This window comes from Mus caroli, unplaced genomic scaffold (genome assembly GCF_978045245.1).
Source record: "Mus caroli unplaced genomic scaffold, Mus_caroli_1 scaffold_10, whole genome shotgun sequence".
Lineage (NCBI taxonomy): Eukaryota > Metazoa > Chordata > Mammalia > Rodentia > Muridae > Mus > Mus caroli.
The window spans coordinates 18208564-18226855 of record NW_028227265.1 but is presented as its reverse complement, the minus strand read 5'-3'; the positions used below and the strand labels follow the sequence as shown (position 1 = coordinate 18226855).

Below are 18292 nucleotides of genomic sequence, written 5' to 3'. Positions count from 1 at the left end.
CAGAATGGCTAAGATCAAAAATTCAGGTGACAGCAGATGCTGGCGAGGATGTGGAGAAAGAGGAACACTCCTCCATTGTTGGTGGGATTGCAAGCTTGTACAGCCACTCTGGAAATCAGTCTGGCGGTTCCTCAGAAAATTGGACATAGTACTACCGGAGGATCCAGCAATACCTCTCCTGGGCATATATCCAGAAGATGTCCCAACCGGTAAAAAGGACACATGCTCCACTACGTTCATAGCAGCCCTATTTATAATAGCCAGAAGCTGGAAAGAACCCAGATGTCCCTCAACAGAGGAATGGATACAGAAATTATGGTACATTTACACAATGGAGTACTACTCAGCTATTAAAAAGAATGAATTTATGAAATTCCTAGCCAAATGGATGGACCTGGAGGGCATCATCTTGAGTGAAGTAACACAATCACAAAAGAACTCACACAATATGTATTCACTGATAAGTGGATATTAGCCCAAAACTTAGGATACCCAAGATATCAGATACAATTTGCTAAACGCATGAAACTCAAGAAGAATGAAGACCAAAGTGTGGACACTGTGCACCTTCTTAGAATTGGGAACAAAACACCCAGGGAAGGAGTTACAGAGACAAAGTTCGTAGCTGTGATGAAAGGATGGACCATTTAAAGACTGCCGTATCCAGGGATCCATCCCATAATCAGCTTCTAAACGCTGACACCATTGCATACACTAGCAAGATTTTGCTGAAAGGACCCAAATATAGCTGTCTCTTGTGAGACGATGCCGGGGCCTAGCAAACACAGGAGTGGATGTTCACAGTCAGCTATTGGATGTATCACAGGGCTCCCAATGGAGAAGCTAGAGAAAGTACCCAAGGAGCTAAAGGGATCTGCAACCCTATTGTTGGAACAACATGATGTATTAACCAGAACCCCGGAGCTCTTGTCTCTAGCTGCATATGTATCGAAAGATGACCTAGTCGGCCATCAATGGAAAGAGAGGCCCATTGGACTTGCAAACTTTATATGCCCCAATATAGGGGAATGCCAGGGCCAAAAGAATGGGAATGGGTGGGTAGGGAAGTGGGGGGCGCTATGGGGGACTTTTGGGATAGCATTGGAAATGTAATTGAGGAAAATATGTAATAAAAATATTAAAAATTAAAAAAAAAAAGTTCAATAAAAAACAAAACAAGAGAAAAAAAAAAAAGCTGCTACCTCCCATATCTATCAATAGCAGTGATTAAGTGTAGCAAATGAGATATTGGTTTCATAAAGTAAGTATTCATCCTTTACCAGAATAATTAAATATTATTTGGGAAAGAGGTAATTAAATAAATATTAAGGTTTTTTTTTTTTTTTAAGATTTGTTTATTATTATATCTAAGTACACTGTAGCTGTCTTCAGACACACCAGAAGAGGGTGTCAGATCACGTTACGGATGGTTGTGAGCCACCATGTGATTGCTGGGATTTGAACTCAGGACCTTTGGAAGAGCAGTTGGTGCTCTTAACCACTGAGCTGTCTCTCCAGCCCCAAAATATTAAGTTTTAAATAAGTAAGTTTTAAGTAGCATGGCACTTGCCTACAACCCCAGTATACTTTAGGAAACAAAGATGGTGTAAGACTTTAATCCCAGCACTTGAGAAGCAGAAGCCTGTGGATTTCTGTGAATACTGTCCTATATAATGAGGACCAGGCCAGCCAGGGCTATATAGTGAGACCTAGACTCAAACAAAACAGCACACAAAAGGAAATAAACAAAAACTCGAAATATGTATCTAAAGGAATAATCAAACAAAACCCTTTCCAACAACTACCATGGTAACTGTCTGTCTAGCACCCACCACAGAAACATATAAACCCTAGAAAGTCAAAACTGTAACACTACCCTCCAGAGACCCACAGCAGGACTCTGTATTTATGGATGTGGGCAGTTGTGTATGGAGTCAGTGCAAAGTAAGACAGGAAAGTTGGCTGAGAAATCAGGCTAATGAATTTGAGCTGTTTCCCCACCCCCTGGGAGAAAGGGAACCACATCCACACAACTGACTACAGCATTCTCTGTCCTAATTTCTATTTCAGAGTACTTTCAAAATGAAAATAAAAATACACAACACTGTAAGTCCTGGAAAAAAGTGGAAGCCAGGAGGTATGGGGCACGCCTTTGATCCCAGCACTTGGGAGGCAGAGGCAAGCAGATCTCTGTTGAGTTCAAGGTCAGCCTGGTCTTGAAAAATAAAAAATAAATAAAATAAAATTTTAATATTTTTAAATTAAATTTAATTTTATTTTATTTTTTGGTTTTTCGAGACAGGGTTTCTCTGTGTAGCCCTGGTTGTCCTGGAACTCACTTTGTAGACCAGGCTGGCCTCCAACTCAGAAATCCACCTGCCTCTTCCTCCCAAGAGCTGGGATTAAAGGCATGCGCCACCACTGCCCGGCTTTAATATTTATTTTTATTTATATGTGTACACTGTAGCTGTCTTCAGACAGAGAAGAGGGTATCAGATCCCGTTATAGATGGTTGTGAATCACCATGTGGTTGCTGGGAATTGAACTCAGGACCTCTGGAAGAGCAACAAGTGCTCTTAGCTGAGCCATCCCTACAGCCCAAGATTTTTTTAAAATTAAAAAAAAAAAAAAATTGAAAAGGTAAGACAGTGTAATGGTTCATACCAATAATCTCAACGTTCAAGAGGGTGAAGCACTCAGATCATACAGAGTTCAAGGTCAGCCTGGGTTGACACCGTCTTGAAACAACACAAACAAAAAAATTTTTTTTTCTTTAAATTTCACTCAAGTACGGTACTACTCAAGAGCTCAAAGTTAGCCTGGGCTATACAATGAGAATCTGCCCTGCCCCTTAAACAAGCAAGCAAGCAAGCAAACAGCTAGGCCTAATGGCACGGGCCTATGATCTCAGGATTTGGGAGGTTCAAGCAGGATTATAAATTCCAGGCCTGCCTGAAAAACTAAGTGAGATCTTGTTTCAAAATAAAATATAAAAAGCATTAGTTCAGTGCTAGAGTTCTCCCCTGGCATGTAGTTATGTCCTCAGTGCCATCAAAGTTTTATGTATGTGACACTGGTCCCTGAACAGGACAGAAGAGGGTATCAGATCACTGAGACAGACAGTGGTGAGCTGCCATGCTGTTGCTAAGAACTAAACACCCACAACACACAAATTTAAAACGTTAAGATAAAAATATTAAGATATTAACTTGAGTTAGATAAGGCGCCTTTAATCCTACACCCTGGAGGCAGAGGCAGGCAGATCTCTGTGAGTTGGAGTCCAGCGAGTGTTTACATCTAAAGGAGGAGCAAGGAGAGGCTGACTGACTGCTCTAAGATCTGCTGATGTGAGCTGGCCCAAGACCCTAACTCCAAAGCCCATTCTGTTTTCCTCAGCATTCTACTGCCCCTCAGATCTTAACTTCCACATGGCAATAAGTCCTTAACTCTTCAGACTTTTACTTCACGAATAATGGATGTATGCTCAGTAGTTATATGAATTAACACATGGCAGACTCTGCTTGTTAGAGCTCCCTGAGCCAGGTAGAAGTAGCACAGCTTTGTCATCTTAATACTTAGGGAGATTGAGGTAGAGGCCAGCCTAAGCTACATTGTGAGTTTAAGGCCAGCCTAGGGTACACAGGAAGACCTAGTCTCAAAAATTGTCCTGACACATGTAAACACACACACACACTTCCCGATACATGCTTTTTCTTCCTCTTGAAATTTTCTGTCCACTTCATACTACACCATAAAACTAATACGGCCAATATTCTGTTCCATGCCATGCCGTTTTTTGTTTTGCTTTCTTTTTTTAATGTGGCTGAAGTTATGTTTGTATATTAACCCTGCTCTCAGGCTCACTAGCTCCCAAATTTATTTTATTTATTTTGTTTGGGTTTTTTTGGTTTTTTAAGATAGGATTTCTCTGTATCCCTGGCTGTCCTGGAACTCTCTCTGTAGACCAGGCTGGAATCGAACGCAGATTCTCCGGTCTCTGCTTCCCCAGTACTGGGGTTAAAAGCTTTGACATTCTAGCTGGCTAACTTTGAACTTTTTTTTTTTAAGATTTATTTATTTTTATTTATTTATTTATTTTTAAAGATTTTATTTATTTATTTATTTATTTATTTTTATTTATTTATTTATCCCAACCGGTAAGAAGAATACATGCTCCACTACGTTCATAGCAGCCTTCTTTATAATAGCCAGAAGCTGGAAAGAACCCAGATGCCCCTCAACAGAGGAATGGATACAGAAAATGTGGTACATTTACACAATGGAGTACTACTCAGCTATTAAAAAGAAGGAATTTATGAAATTCATAGCCAAATGGATGGACTTGGAGGGCATCATCCTGAGTGAGGTAACACAATCACAAAGGAACTCACACAACATGTACTCACTGATAAGTGGATATTAGCCCAAAACTTAGGATACCTAAGATATAAGATACAGTTTGCTAAACACATGAAACTCAAGAAGAATGAAGACTGAAGTGTGGACACTATGCCCCTCCTTAGAATTGGGAACAGAATACCCATGGAAGGAGTTACAGAGACAAAGTTTGGAGCTGTGACGAAAGGATAGACTGCCATATCCAGAGATCCATCCCATGATCAGCATCCAAACGCTGACACCATTGCATTTACTAGCAAGATTTTGCTGAAAGGACCCAGATATAGCTGTCTCTTGTGAGACTATGCCTGGCAAACACAGAAGTGGATGCTCACAATCAGCTAGTGAATGATCACAGGGCCTCCAATGGAGGAGCTGGAGAAAGTACCCAAGGAGCTGAAGGGATCCGCAACCCTATGGGTGGAACAACATTATGAACTAACCAGTACCCCAGAGCTCTCGACTCTAGCTGCATATGTATCAAAAGATGGCCTAGTCGGCCATCACTGGAAAGAGAGGCCCATTGGACATGCAAACTTTATATGCCCCAGTACAGGGGAATGCCAGAGCCAAAAAAATTGGGAATGGGTGGGTAGGGAAGTGGGGGGGGGGAGTATGGGGGACTTTTGGGATAGCATTGGAAATGTAATTGAGGAAAAGATATAATAAAAAATGTTTAAAAATTATTTATTTTTATTTATTTATTTTTAAAGATTTTATTTATTTATTATATGTAAGTACACTGTAGCTGTCATCAGACACTCCAGAAGAGGGAGTCAGATCTCATTACGGATGGTTGTGAGCCACCATGTGGTTGCTGGGATTTGAACTTCGGACCTTTGGAAGAGCAGTCGGGTGCTCTTACCCACTGAGCCATCTCACAAGCCTGAACTTTTTTTTTTTTTTTGGTTTTTCGAGACAGGGTTTCTCTTTATAGCTCTGGCTGTCCTGGAGCTCACTTTGTAGACCAGGCTGGCCTCGAACTCAGAAATCCTCCTGCCTCTGCCTCCCGAGTGCTGGGATTAAAGGCGTGCGCCACCACGCCCAGCTAACTTTTTTTTTTTTTAATATTTATTTATTATAGCTGTCTTCAGACACACCAGAAGAAGGCATGAGATCTCATTACAGATGGTTGTGAGCCACCACTTGGTTGCTGGGATTTGAAGTCAGGACCTTTGGGAGAGCATTCAGTGCTCTTAACCACTAAGCCATCTCTCTAGGCTCCTAATCTCCTGCTTCCCTCTATCAAACGCTGGTATGTACCTAGTTTACAAGGTGATGGGGACCAAAAGCAAGGCTTTTTGTTCAGCAAATACTCTGCCAACTAAACTACATTCCCAACCTCAAAACACAGAACTTCTAATCCTTCTGCCTTCACCTCCAGAGTGCTAGTATCAGAAGCCAAAACCGTTATGCTGGATTGATTTGGTGCTGGGGAATCAAACTGAGGGCTTCAAGCATGGTAGGCCATCACTCTGTTAACTTGCTATATCCCTAGTACTCAACCTAACATCATCTCACGTCAGTAAATTAATGCTGAATGAAAACAGGTTTGTCTCTTTATTTGTTTTTAGATTCCAGGCCACACTTCTTGTTCCTCCACACTCTATTTTAATGAGGATACAAGGTTATTCCTAGCTCCGCTCTGAGCTCTGAGGGACATCATCACGTTGAGATTCCTGAGTCTCACATTATAACTCACTCAAGTAAGGATGAGTCATTGAGCAATTGCAGTTTTATTGAGTGTTGCTCCTCTGGAGGAAGCTAAGACATCCCTTACATTCAGCACATGGATCAAGCTGAAGATCCAGTTTACCCATTAACAAGATCAGGAGACAGAGTAGCATCTTCCTTTCCTGAAGGAGGGGTTAGAGACTGGGGCACCATAGCGTTGCCTACCCTGCCTCAACAACCCTACAACAATCCTGCCTCAGCAGCCTGAGTACTGAGATTAGAGGTGTACACTACCACACCTGGAAAAATGTATCTGATTTTAATAATATATTTTAATAAACTCAATACACACAAATTATCATTAAACATATAATCAATATAAAGACTGAAAAAAGATTGCACTGTCTTTTAAATCAAGTGTGTGCCTTACACTGTACACCTCAGTTCCAAGTAGATACAGCTCAACTGTTAACAGCTACAGCTGACTGGTGATTACCACAGCAAATAGGACAATCCTGCTCTATAAGTGCTATAGGCATAGATAAAAGTAAGCTGTCTTACAATTTACGATTCACTTGAGGCTAGTTACTGATCCTGTTTACCTCATTTAAAAATAAAGATTGTGGGGCTGGTGAGATGGCTCAGCAGGTAAGAGCACCAACTGTTCTTCCGAAGGTCCTGAGTTCAAATCCCAGCAAATCACATGATGGTTCACAACCAATTGTAATGAGATCTGACGCCCTCTGAAGACAGCTACAGTGTACTTATTTATAATAATAAATAAATAAAAATATTTTTTAAAAAAGTAAATAAATAAAGATTGTGGGTGGAGGCAAGAGAGTTCTAGGGAACTAGGGACCCTCTTAAAAAAAAAAAAAAAAAAGCTAGGCACAGACCCTACTTATAATCCCAGCACAAAGGAACCCAGCAGGCTGAGGAAGAATAAGGCCAGCCTAGGTAACAGAATAAGATTCTGTCTCAAAATCAGCCCCACTATCCAGATGATGGTGATACACACTTTTAATACCAGCACTCTGGAGGCAGTGTGAGTTCAAGGCCACCATGGTCTACAGAGCTAGTTCCAGGACAGACAGAGCTATGCAGAGGAACCCTGTCTCAAAAAAAACCAAGCCGGGCGTGGTGGCGCACGCCTTTAATCCCAGCACTCGGGAGGCAGAGGCAGGAGGATTTCTGAGTTCGAGGCCAGCCTGGTCTACAAAGTGAGTTCCAGGACAGCCAGGGCTACACAGAGAAACCCTGTCTCGAAAAACCAAAAAAAAAAAAAAAAAAAAAAAAAAAACTAAAATCTCCCCACCCCCAAAGTTTTAAAAAAAATACACTTTTCATTGGATTAAATACTACCTAGAAAGTATTTTGTCTCTCTTAGAACACAGCTTATGAGAAACAAGAGCAGCCAGGCAGTGATGGCATACACCTTTAATCCCAACACTGGGGAGAGAGGCAAATGGATCTCTGAGTTTGAGGCTAGCCTGGTCTACAGAGCGAGTTCCAGGACAGCCAGTTACATAGAAACCCTGCCTTGAAAAAATTAAATTGAGAAACAAGAGCTATTATCAATATCTATATTACTAACACTGAATAGTGTCCTGTACACAGGATTCAGTAAATATTTGCTGACAGATGAAAAATTAATTACCCACCAGCCATTTTAATAGCTTCTTTTTAAGAAACATAACCATGATAATATTGCTGACTATATTTGTTGAACAAAACAGAAAATGCAGCTGTAGCATTTCCTCTTTTGAACTATTCAAGTGTATTACTTCCTTCTACAGAACAATGAATTATTAACAACTGTGTACTATAAAGTGCTCCCATCAAGAGCCTTCTTGAGCATTTGCTGGAAATGTCAATGCTATTTTACAGGTAACTCTCAATTATATAGAGGAGTATCTTTATCTCAAGTTGGGATAAAAAAAAAAAATGCCAGCACTTAGGAGGCTAAAGCAAGAAGACTTAACGTTTTTTAAGATTATCTTGAGTATATAAAAAGACCATTTAAAAACATTCCATTTCCGATCTTTATTTAGAAAACCAGTTAGTAGACCTAGCATAAAGGAGTGCAAGAGGCTGAGAAAGAACAGCCCTGAGCTGCTGTGTATGTACACAATTTCTGATAGTACAATGGTGCTGTATACTTTAATATATTACACCTACTTAGCATAATATGAATAGCACTTAAACTCTTAAATTCATGTATGTCTTGGCTTAAAGTAGAGCTAAATACACAGCCATTACTTAAAAAATATTTTTTTCAGTACTAGAGATTGAACCCATATTAGGCAATTAATCGGGGAGGTGGGGGAGGAGTGGAGTGTGTGTGTGTGTGTGTGTGTGTGTGTGTGTGTGTTGTGTTGAGTCCTAGCTGGGGCTGGAGAGATGGCTCAGCAGTTAAGAGCACTGACTGCTCTTCTGAAGGTCCTGACTTCAAATCCCAGCAACCACGTGGTGGCTCACAACCACCCATAACGAGATCTGACACCCTCTTCTGGTGTGCCTGAAGACAGCTACAGTGTACTTACATATAATAAATAAATCTTTGGGTTGTTTTTGACAGGGTTTCTCTGTATAGCCCTGACTGTCCTGAAACTCACTTTGTAGACCAGGCTGGCCTCGAACTCAGAAATCCACCTGCCTCTGCCTCCCAAGTGCTGGGATTAAAGGCGTGTGCCACCATGCCCGGCAAAATAAATCTTTAAGAAAAAAAACAATCGAGGCTGGTGAGATGGCTCAGTGGGTAAGAGCACCCAACTGCTCTTCCGAAGGTCTGGAGTTCAAATCCCAGCAACCACGTGGTGGCTCACAACCATCCGTAACGAGATCTGACTCCCTCTTCTGGAGTGTCTGAAGACAGCTACAGTGTACTTACATATAATAAATAAATAAATAAATCTTTAAAAAAGAAAAAAGAAAAAAAAAACAAAACAATCCTAGCTGTCCTAGAACTTGCTATGTAGATCCAATTGGTCTTAAACTCAGAGATCCACCTGTCTCTGCCTCCAGGGTACAGGGATTAAAGGCATGTGCCACCTTACTGGGCTAATATGATTTTTTTAAGATTTATTTATTTTATGTATATGAGTACACCACTGCTATCTTCAGACACACCAGAAGAGAGCATCACATCCCATTATAGATGGTTGTGAGCCACCATGTGGTTACTGGGATTTGAACTTAGGACCTTTGGAAGAGCAGTCAGTGCTCTTAACCGCTGAGCCATCTCTCCAGCCCCAAATAATATGATTTTTAAACTAGGAGTAGCAGGGCTGCGTACGACCCAAATTTTTACCCAGGATTTGTGTTCATTTCACTGCCCTAAAAGAATTTAGTATCTATAAGACATCAAGTTATTAATACTCTGCTAGAACTGTTTCTTGTTCATAGTCTCATTTATCAAGCTGTGAACAATGGTAGTATCTCAGAGAACTAATGTTTTCCCACAATGAAGTACATAATGGGAGCTCAATAACGATTTGATTAGGTGTTTAAATTGCTTCCAACCACTGGGTTAGCATGAGAAGAAATTCCATATGATCGCTAACAAAACTACTACACTCTAAAGTAAAACAAGGCTAAGATTAACCACTGTCTATGCTATTCCTACCACTCTTTCCCTCTGAATGAGCAAGAAATCATGAGACAATTACATATGTAAATCCTAGAGTCCATACAGTATATGCCTACCCAGAATATAAAAGGTAAAAAACTTAGACAGAAAAATCTTCAGAGTTGGGGATCAGTCATAAAGAACTTACCTAGGGGAAGCCCTAGAAACACACATAGAAACACACACACACACACTAGAAACACACATAGAAACACACACACACACACACACGTTTCCCAGGACTGTAGGGTTAAGAGTGCTTGCTCTAAGAGTGCTTGCTGCTTTTGCAGAAAACCTGAGTAGTTCCCAGCACCTACATTGCTTCTGACAGGCAACTGTAGCTCCAGTTCTAGGGGATCCAAGGCCCCCTTCTAATCTCACTTAACACAGAAGAAACTAATTATAAATTAAGCCTCAGAGTGGTAAATGTTTTGCCCACAGTCTTAAAAGCAGCTAATAGCAAGCCTGGCGTGTTTGCTCCTACCTGTAATCAAAGCAGTTGTGAGGCAGAGAGCAGGTTGCCGGAGTTTCTGGTCACTGTAACTACACTGTGAGTTCTAGGACAGCCTGACTATTGAGATCCCAACTCAAACAAAACAAAACAAACAGGACTGGGAGGAGGACATAAACTTAAGGACCTGAATTTGTATTCCCAGTATCGCTGTATACTGGCTAGCCGGTCTAGCCAATCAGTGAGCTCCAGGTTCAGTAAAAAAACCTGTCTCAAAAAGTGAGGTGGAGCAGGATGGGGGTGGTAATGAACACCTCTAATCTCAGCAAAGGCAGGTGCATCTCCGAGTCCTAGCCCAGCTTAGTCTACATAGCAAGTTCTAGGGGGCTGGAGTCAGATGGCTCAGTGGTTGAAAGCACTGGCTGCTCTTCCGAGAACCCGGGTTCAATTCCCAGCCCCCACATGGCAGCTCACAACTATCTGTACCTCCAGTTCCAATTTTATGTGCAAAGCACCAATGCACATAAAATAATTTCTTTTTAATTTACTGTTGTTGTTTTCAAGACAGGGTCTCTCTGTGTATAGTCGTGGCTATCTGCAATTCACTGGGCACTGTGGTACATGCCCTTAGTTCCAGCACTCAGGAAGATCTCTCTGTAAGTTAGAGAGCAGTCTGGTCTAGAACTAGTTCTAGGGCAGCCAAGGCTACTCAAAGGAATCCTGTCTCAAAACAACAACAACAACCAACAACGGAAAAAAAAAAAAAAAAAAAAGGAAAGAAAGGAAAAGTGAAAGAAAAAAAGGAGAAAAGAAGGAAAGAAAATTCTAGGGTAGTCAAGTTTATAAAAGACCCTGTCTCAATAAAACAAAGCAAAATAAAGAACAGTGGAATGCTGAAGATAGGGCTCTCTGGATAAGAGCACTTACTGCTCTTCCAGAGGACTCCAATCTAGTTCCCATCACTCACTTTTTTGATGACTCAAAACTGTCTGTAACTCCAACTTCAGGGGATTCTTTATCTCTGGCCTTCTCAGGCAAACACTCATGTGCAAATATCTAAATACAGACACATACATAATTAAAATATTGTTTTTGGACAGACAGTGGTGGCTCATGCCTTCAATCCTAGCACTTGGGTGGCAGAAGCAGCAGATCTTTGAGTTTGAGACTACAGAGTGCGTTCCAGGACAGCTAGGGCTACACAGAGAGACACTGTCTCAAAAACATACACACACACACAAAATAAATAAATAAATAAATAAATAAATAATTTTGGGGGATTGGGAAGATTTGAGCCAAGCTTGATTGGCATGGAGCTCAATATGTAGAACAGTTGGCCTTGAACTCACAAAGGTCTCCCTCCCTCTGCCGCCTGAATTCTAGGATTAAAGGAAAAATAAATTATTTAAAAATAAATAATAGGAGGGCTGGCGAGATGGCTCAGTGGTTAAGAGCACTGACTTGCTCTTCCGAAGGTCATGAGTTCAAATCCCAGCAACCACATGGTGGCTCACAACCACCCATAATGAGATCTGATGCCCTCTGCTGGTGTGTCTGAAGTCAGCTACATTGTACTTATATATAATAAATAAATCTTAAAAAAAAAAAAAGGGAAAGAAAAGAAAGAAAAAGAAAAGAATTAAAGCTCTGACTACTACATCTTTTAGAAAGGTAAGATTAAATAAATAAATAAATAAATAATAGGGCTAGAGAGAGAGATGCCTCAGAGGCTAAGAGCTCTTGTTTAGTTCAGGTTTCAGCAATCATGTGGTAGCTCGCAACTCCAGTTCTAGGGGACTGATTCCCTCTTCTGACCTCTCTGGGCAGCAGGCATCTACACAATACACATTCATAAATGCAGGCAAAACACTCATCTACACAAAATAAAAGTAAGTAAATCTAAAAGAAAACATTTTTTACAAAGGTGGGAGAGTGTTAGGAAAAGACATCCAATGTTGCAGGTATATATATACACATACATCAAACACAACAGGTAGGTGGGTAGGTGGGTGGATGAATGGATGGATGGATAGACAGATAGATAAATACATAGGCAGGCAGGCACACAAAGTTAATGGTCATACTATTATGGCCCAATTCACTTTTTGTGCGGTTCAGGGAGCTAATTCAAATAACAGGAAAATATAACCAATTCTATTTCAATAATAAAAATTCTGGTTCATGTGAGGTGGGATTTTAGATCCACTGCATTACACAGAAATTCTGTTCACGAGAGACCCAGAACAGTAATTAAATTAGCATTACCTGATATTGCTGGACAAACAACCAGCACTGTTTCAGCTCACAGAAGCTGCTACTATTTAATTGTTTTTGATATTGAAGAAAGGAGCTTCTGGTGCTAGCCATCCCTTCCTACTTGTATCTATTTATACACATGCAGCATCTTCAACAGCCACATAGTAATCTCCCTAGCTGCAAACAGTAACATGAAGAGTAAACGATTCCCTCTCTAAGTCAGAGGGCTTGATAAACATCAGCCTCACCAGACATAAGAAAACACTACCTGTTGGAGCCTATTCCTCATTAAGAAAGTAAAACAACAGTACTCAGCTCACAGGACTATCACGAGTATTAATTAGATAACAAAGAGTGTGTCTATTCTCTCAGGTAAAGTCCAGTTAATGGTTAAGAACAGAGTAGCAGCTGGGAGGTGGTGGCACACACCTTTAATCCAGCACTCAGGAGGGAGAGGCAGGTGGATCTCTAAATTCCAGGCCAGTTTAGTCTACAGAGCAAGTTCTAGGAAAACCACAAGTGCACAAAGAAAGCCTGTCTAGGAAAAGAAAAGAAAAGGAGGGAGGGAAGGGGAGGGGAGGGGAGGGGAGCAGAGTAACAGCTGGGTCTGGGAATTTATTGAGACCCTGTCTCAAAATTCCAAAGAAGAGGTAAAATGAGGATGAGAAATACAGCACAGTGGTGTGTGCTTGGCTGACCCCGGGCTCAATCCCCAGCACTGTAACAAAGTTATCAAAAATGCTCACCTACTAACTTTGAAAGTTGGGTTTAGGGGCTGGATAGATGGCCCAGTGGTTAAGAGCACTGACTGCTCTCCTAAGGTCCTGAGTTCAAACCCCAGCCACCACATGGTGGCTCACAGCCATCTGTAATGAAATCTGACGCCCTCTTCTGGTGTGTCTGAAGACAGCTACAGCGTACTTAAATACAATACATCTTTCAAAAAAAGAAAGAAAGAAAGTCAGTTAATAGCCAGGGGCGTGGTACATGCCTTTAATCCCACTATTTGGGAGGCAGAAGCAGGCAGACCTCTGAGTTTGAAGCTAACCTGATCTATATAGTGAGTTACAGGCCAGCCAGAATTACACAATTAGATCCTGTCTCAAAAAAAAAAAAAAAAAGAAGTTTGTAATGCTGAGTTTTTTTTTTTCCTGATTCTTGTATAAAACAGTCCACCTTAAATAAACACAAAGTATTTTCTCTATACAAAGGTTTAGGTAGTGGCTCACAATTTTTGAGATTATTATATTCATAGAAAATACTAAGAAATATTTTTAAGCATCTCAGACACACACTGAAGTACTTGTAAATAAAATGACATCTGGTGTATGCTTTAAAATATATCAGTCTCCCAACACTATCCTAGAAAAATAGCAGGGGAGTGACACACATACAACAAACATGAACAAGTATGTGACCCTCCTCTGCTGTTAATACTCTACCATCTACTACTTCAGAGTGGGTTTAGGACAGATCCTGAGGCCAGCCTGGTCTACAAAGCTAGTTCTAGGACAACTGATGCTACATAGAGAAATCCTGCCTCAAAAAACAAAACAAAACACAACAACAACAACAAAGAAGTGGGTAAGGGGCTCGAGGGATGGCTCTGCACACTTGCTGCTCTTATAGATGACTTTAGTTTCAGTCCCAGGTTCCACGTGGTGGTTCACAACCATCTGAAATTCCAGTTTCAGGGGACTGGATGCTGTGTGGATACTGTGATACTGGACACCTTTGAAGCAGACATACATGACGGCAAAATACCTATACACACAATCAAACAAACAAAAAACAGAGTGGGCCTGTAGCCTACATTGGGTCCTTTAAAAAGCCTGACTCAGGCTGGGTAGTGGTAGTGTACACTTTTTTTTTTTTTTTTTTTTTAATGTACATCAGTGTTTTGCTTGCATTATACCAAATTCCCTGGATTAGAAGTTACAGACAGTTGTGAACTGCCATATGGATGCTGGGAACTGAACTCAGGTCCCCTGAAAGAACAGCCAGTGCTCTTAAACCACTGAGCCATCTCTCCAGCCCTGACATGTGCCTTTAATCCTAGCACTTGAGAGGCAGAAGCAGATAAATCTTTATGGAGTTCAAGTTCCAGACCAGCCTAGTCTACAGATTGAGTTCCAGGACAGCCAAGGGTACACAAAGAAACCCTGTCTCAAAAAAGTATGTCTCGGGGCTGGTGAGATGGCTCAGTGGGTAAGAGCACCCGACTGCTCTTCCGAAGGTCTGGAGTTCAAATCCCAGCAACCACATGGTGGCTCACAACCATCCGCAACGAGATCTGGCGCCCTCTTCTGGAGTTTCTGAAGTCAGCTACAATGTACTTACATATAATAAATAAATAAATCTTAAAAAAAAAAAGTATGTCTCATCAGAGGGGTCCAAAGGAATGACCTACATAATGGTCAGACTACCTTCATTCAGTAAAGCTGTGATGAGTTAATCTATAGTTGACATGAGTTTTACTAAGGCATAGCCTCAGATGTTGAGTCTGTTGGCAGATGACACATTAGATGAACTGAGTTAAATACCAACTGATATTACTTAAAGGTAAAACTGTGCTCCAATAAATCCTGTAAGTGAACTAGATAATTTTGGACCACACTAGAGAGAACCTTGAATTCTAAACTTGTAGCAAAGCTTTTAGTTCCAGTATTCAAGAGAAAGAAGCAGGTTAAAGCCAGGTTGGTGGATACAGAAAAAAGTCCAGGGCTACAGAGTGAGGCCTGTGCAGACCTCTTTTTTGAGGGGGTGGGGAGAGAGAAGGAGGAAGAAGAGGAGGAGGAGGAGGAGGAGGGAGGGTGGGCAGGTCAGGCAGCACGCCTTTATTTCCAGCACTTGGGAAGCAGAGGCAGGCAGATCTCTTGAGTTTGAGGCCAAACTGGACTGCAGGAAAGCCAGAGCTACACAGAGAAATCCTGTGTTGGTCTTGGAAAACAAAGACAAAACAACTTGAATATTCAGCTCCTTCCTTCCAACAGTGGGTCTCCAATTTACACGTCACTCCCCTCCAAGGAATATAAAAGCACACCCATCAATTCACTCATCCTAAAGCAGCTAACAATATTCTCCAGTTCCAGCACTGAACTAGGTACTCTAGAACATCACAAAGAAAATAGAAACATAGCTACCAACCATCAGTTTATATATGACCCTGACAAAAGAAAGTGAGTTTACGGGGCTGGAGAGATGGCTCAGTGGTTAAGAGCACTGACTGCTCTTCCAGAGGTCCTGAGTTCGATTCCCACCAACCACATGGTGGCTCACAACCATCTGTAATGGGGATCAGATGCCCTCTTCTGGTGTGTCTGAAACAACAACTGTGTACTCACATACATGAAAGGAAGAAAGAAAGAGAAAGAAAGAAAGAGTTTACTGAAATATCCTTGCTGGGAATTGGTAATTTTGAGACCAATGGTAGACCAGTGACTACATTTTCAGCTGAGTGTACTTTTCTTTATGCAAACTAATCTAAGAGGGAAAAAAATGGTACCACTAAGTTAAAGACTCCAAAATTAGACAAGTCTGTTCTTTATGGACGGAGAGGGCCACTACATGCATGACAGAAGACCATTCAGTGGTCCTCTAAGGAAAGGTATATAGGTGTTCATAATGTACACAGCTTTAGGCACTCCTTCAACTGGACTTCTTTTTTGCCACTTTCCCCTAATAATATCCGATTTCTACAACAATACAGTAACAATGTGTCTACTAACAGATGGGACGATCTCACCTTAAGGAAACAACATCTAGTAAGTATCCTCAAAAATCAAATAGAAAATTCCAAAAAGTTTAACAGTTATGACTATTGGCTGTGCCGGGCAGTGGTGGTGCACGCCTTTAATCCCAGCACTTGGGAGGCAGAGGCAGGTGGATTTCTGAGTTCAAGGACTGGTCTACTGAGTGAATTCCAGGACAGCAGCCAGGGCCACACAGAGAAACCCTGTCTGGAAAAAAAAAAAAAAAGACTACTGGCTATATCTATCCAATCTTCAAGCTATACATGAGACCCATGTAAGGTTCCACATTTCTGGTAGCTCTGGAAACTTTCTGGCTCTTGATTTTGTATGTCTTTTCCTCTTATGACTTTGTTGGTTTTTTTTTTTTTTTTTAAGTCCTATTGTTACCCTGGCTGGTCTGGAACTCTCTACTTTGACTAGACTATAGTCTCAAATTCAGAAAGAGATCTGCCAGCCTCTTCCTCTCAAGTTCCAGAATTAACAGGATGTGCCATAAAAAAAGGGCCTTACCTTTGTATAACACTAAAACAAGACTAGCAAATGTCTATAAACCAGTGGTCACCTCATGGCCTTGAACAATCCTGAAGATACAGTATTCCAAATGAGATGGCCAAATAGCAATTTTCTACTTGCCAGCCTTTGGGAGTAATCTTGTTTATCTAAACCTTTGGAAACAAATATTTCTACCAATATGCTCACGTCTGCAGCATCAAATATAGAAAAGAAGTTGTCAATGTTTTTTAACTGGAGCACACCAAGTAATATAAGCTCTAGAAGAACTCACTAAGGTACTGTTAAAATTATTTCAAACTAGGTGAAGTGGTTCAGTCAGATGCGGAAGGATGCCTCTCATAGGCGGCCAACCTGGGCTACAAGCAGATCCGGTCTCAAAAACAACTATCTTAAGACTTCAGAAAGACACCACTACAGACCACAAACACCTTATATTTATTATATAGCATCAAATGCTGCCTGCAACTTTCTCAGATTTTATAGGGTTCCAAGGGACATGAAGAAACAGCCTAAAAAATGAGGTCCTTTACAAACTGACCACAGGAAGTGAAGACAAAAAAAAAAAAAAAAGCATAATTAGTTTCAGCACCAGGTAAATAGTAAAGATTTACCAATTAAAAAAGAATGTGGTAGAAACAGTAAATTCGGCTCTTGACTACATTCACAGCAGAAGAGAACCCAGGTTAGCTCACCAAGTGCCTACTGCTAAATAAACAGCAGATCGATCCTTAGCAGTTTAAATATACCGATCTTTTTTTTTTTTTTTTCTTTCACGTTGAAATCCATTGCTACAAACTGGCGAGGTCGAAACGGATAGCAAACAAATCCTAAACTGGTTTTCCGGCGAGGAACCGCTCTGCATAGAGCATCACACAAAAGACAGGAGCGCAAACAGAAAACACGCTCCTTAGGCCTTCGCCTACTGAGGCCGTGAGCCGAGGTCCTGATCCCAGAACACCGCGACGACAGGGAGCGAACTAGGGGACCGGGGGAGGAAGGATCGGGGTGGGATCCGCTTGCCCGAACGCACCCGGGAGTGAGGGGCAGGAAAGAGAGAGGCGCGAGCACAGCCCTGAAGGAAAAGAGCAGAGGGAAGCTGCTGCTGCAGCCCGGCATCCGCGGCTTCCAGGCCGGCGACACCCTCCGGCCCGCACCAGGCTCGGCCCTCCTCCCCAGGCTCGGCCCACCTCCTCACCTCCCTCACGTCCTGCAGGCACTCGAGCACCGCCAGGTTGTTGCTCCAGGTGTGTTTGGGGCACACACGGGTCACGTCCTCCCGGCAGGACTCTTCCTCCGCCAGCTTCCAGCCTCCGCCAGTCCCACCGGGCCCCGCTCCGCCCCGCCGGGCCGGGAGCCCGCCCGCCGGGAAAAGCGACTGCTGCTGCTGTTGCTGCTGAGGCGGCGGCTGCTGCTGCTGCTGTTGCTGCGATAACTGAGGCTGCTGTTGCCCGGCCGGGCTGCCGCCTCCACCTTGCCCCGGGAAGGGCCCAAAGTTGGCCCCCGGACCCTGGCCCTGACCGTGGCCGTTCTGGGCCCCTGCTGCCGCGAGCAGCAGCAACGGCAACGCCGCCGACAAGCGGAACATCCCCCGTACACGTCCACACACCGCCATCTTGGGTT

The 18292-nt window shown here is 42.1% G+C and overlaps 1 protein-coding gene across 2 annotated transcripts in view; it reads right to left on the bottom strand.

Annotated features, from left to right (window-relative positions):
* Positions 1-18292, bottom strand: part of Glg1 (golgi glycoprotein 1) — a 110887-nt gene extending 92595 nt beyond the window's left edge. For both annotated transcript variants that reach the window (XM_021169326.3, XM_085843568.1), the window contains exon 1: positions 17868-18292. In XM_021169326.3, coding sequence (XP_021024985.1) covers positions 17868-18284 — 417 coding nt within the window. In that variant the 5' untranslated portion in view covers positions 18285-18292. The remainder of the gene's footprint in view (positions 1-17867) is intronic.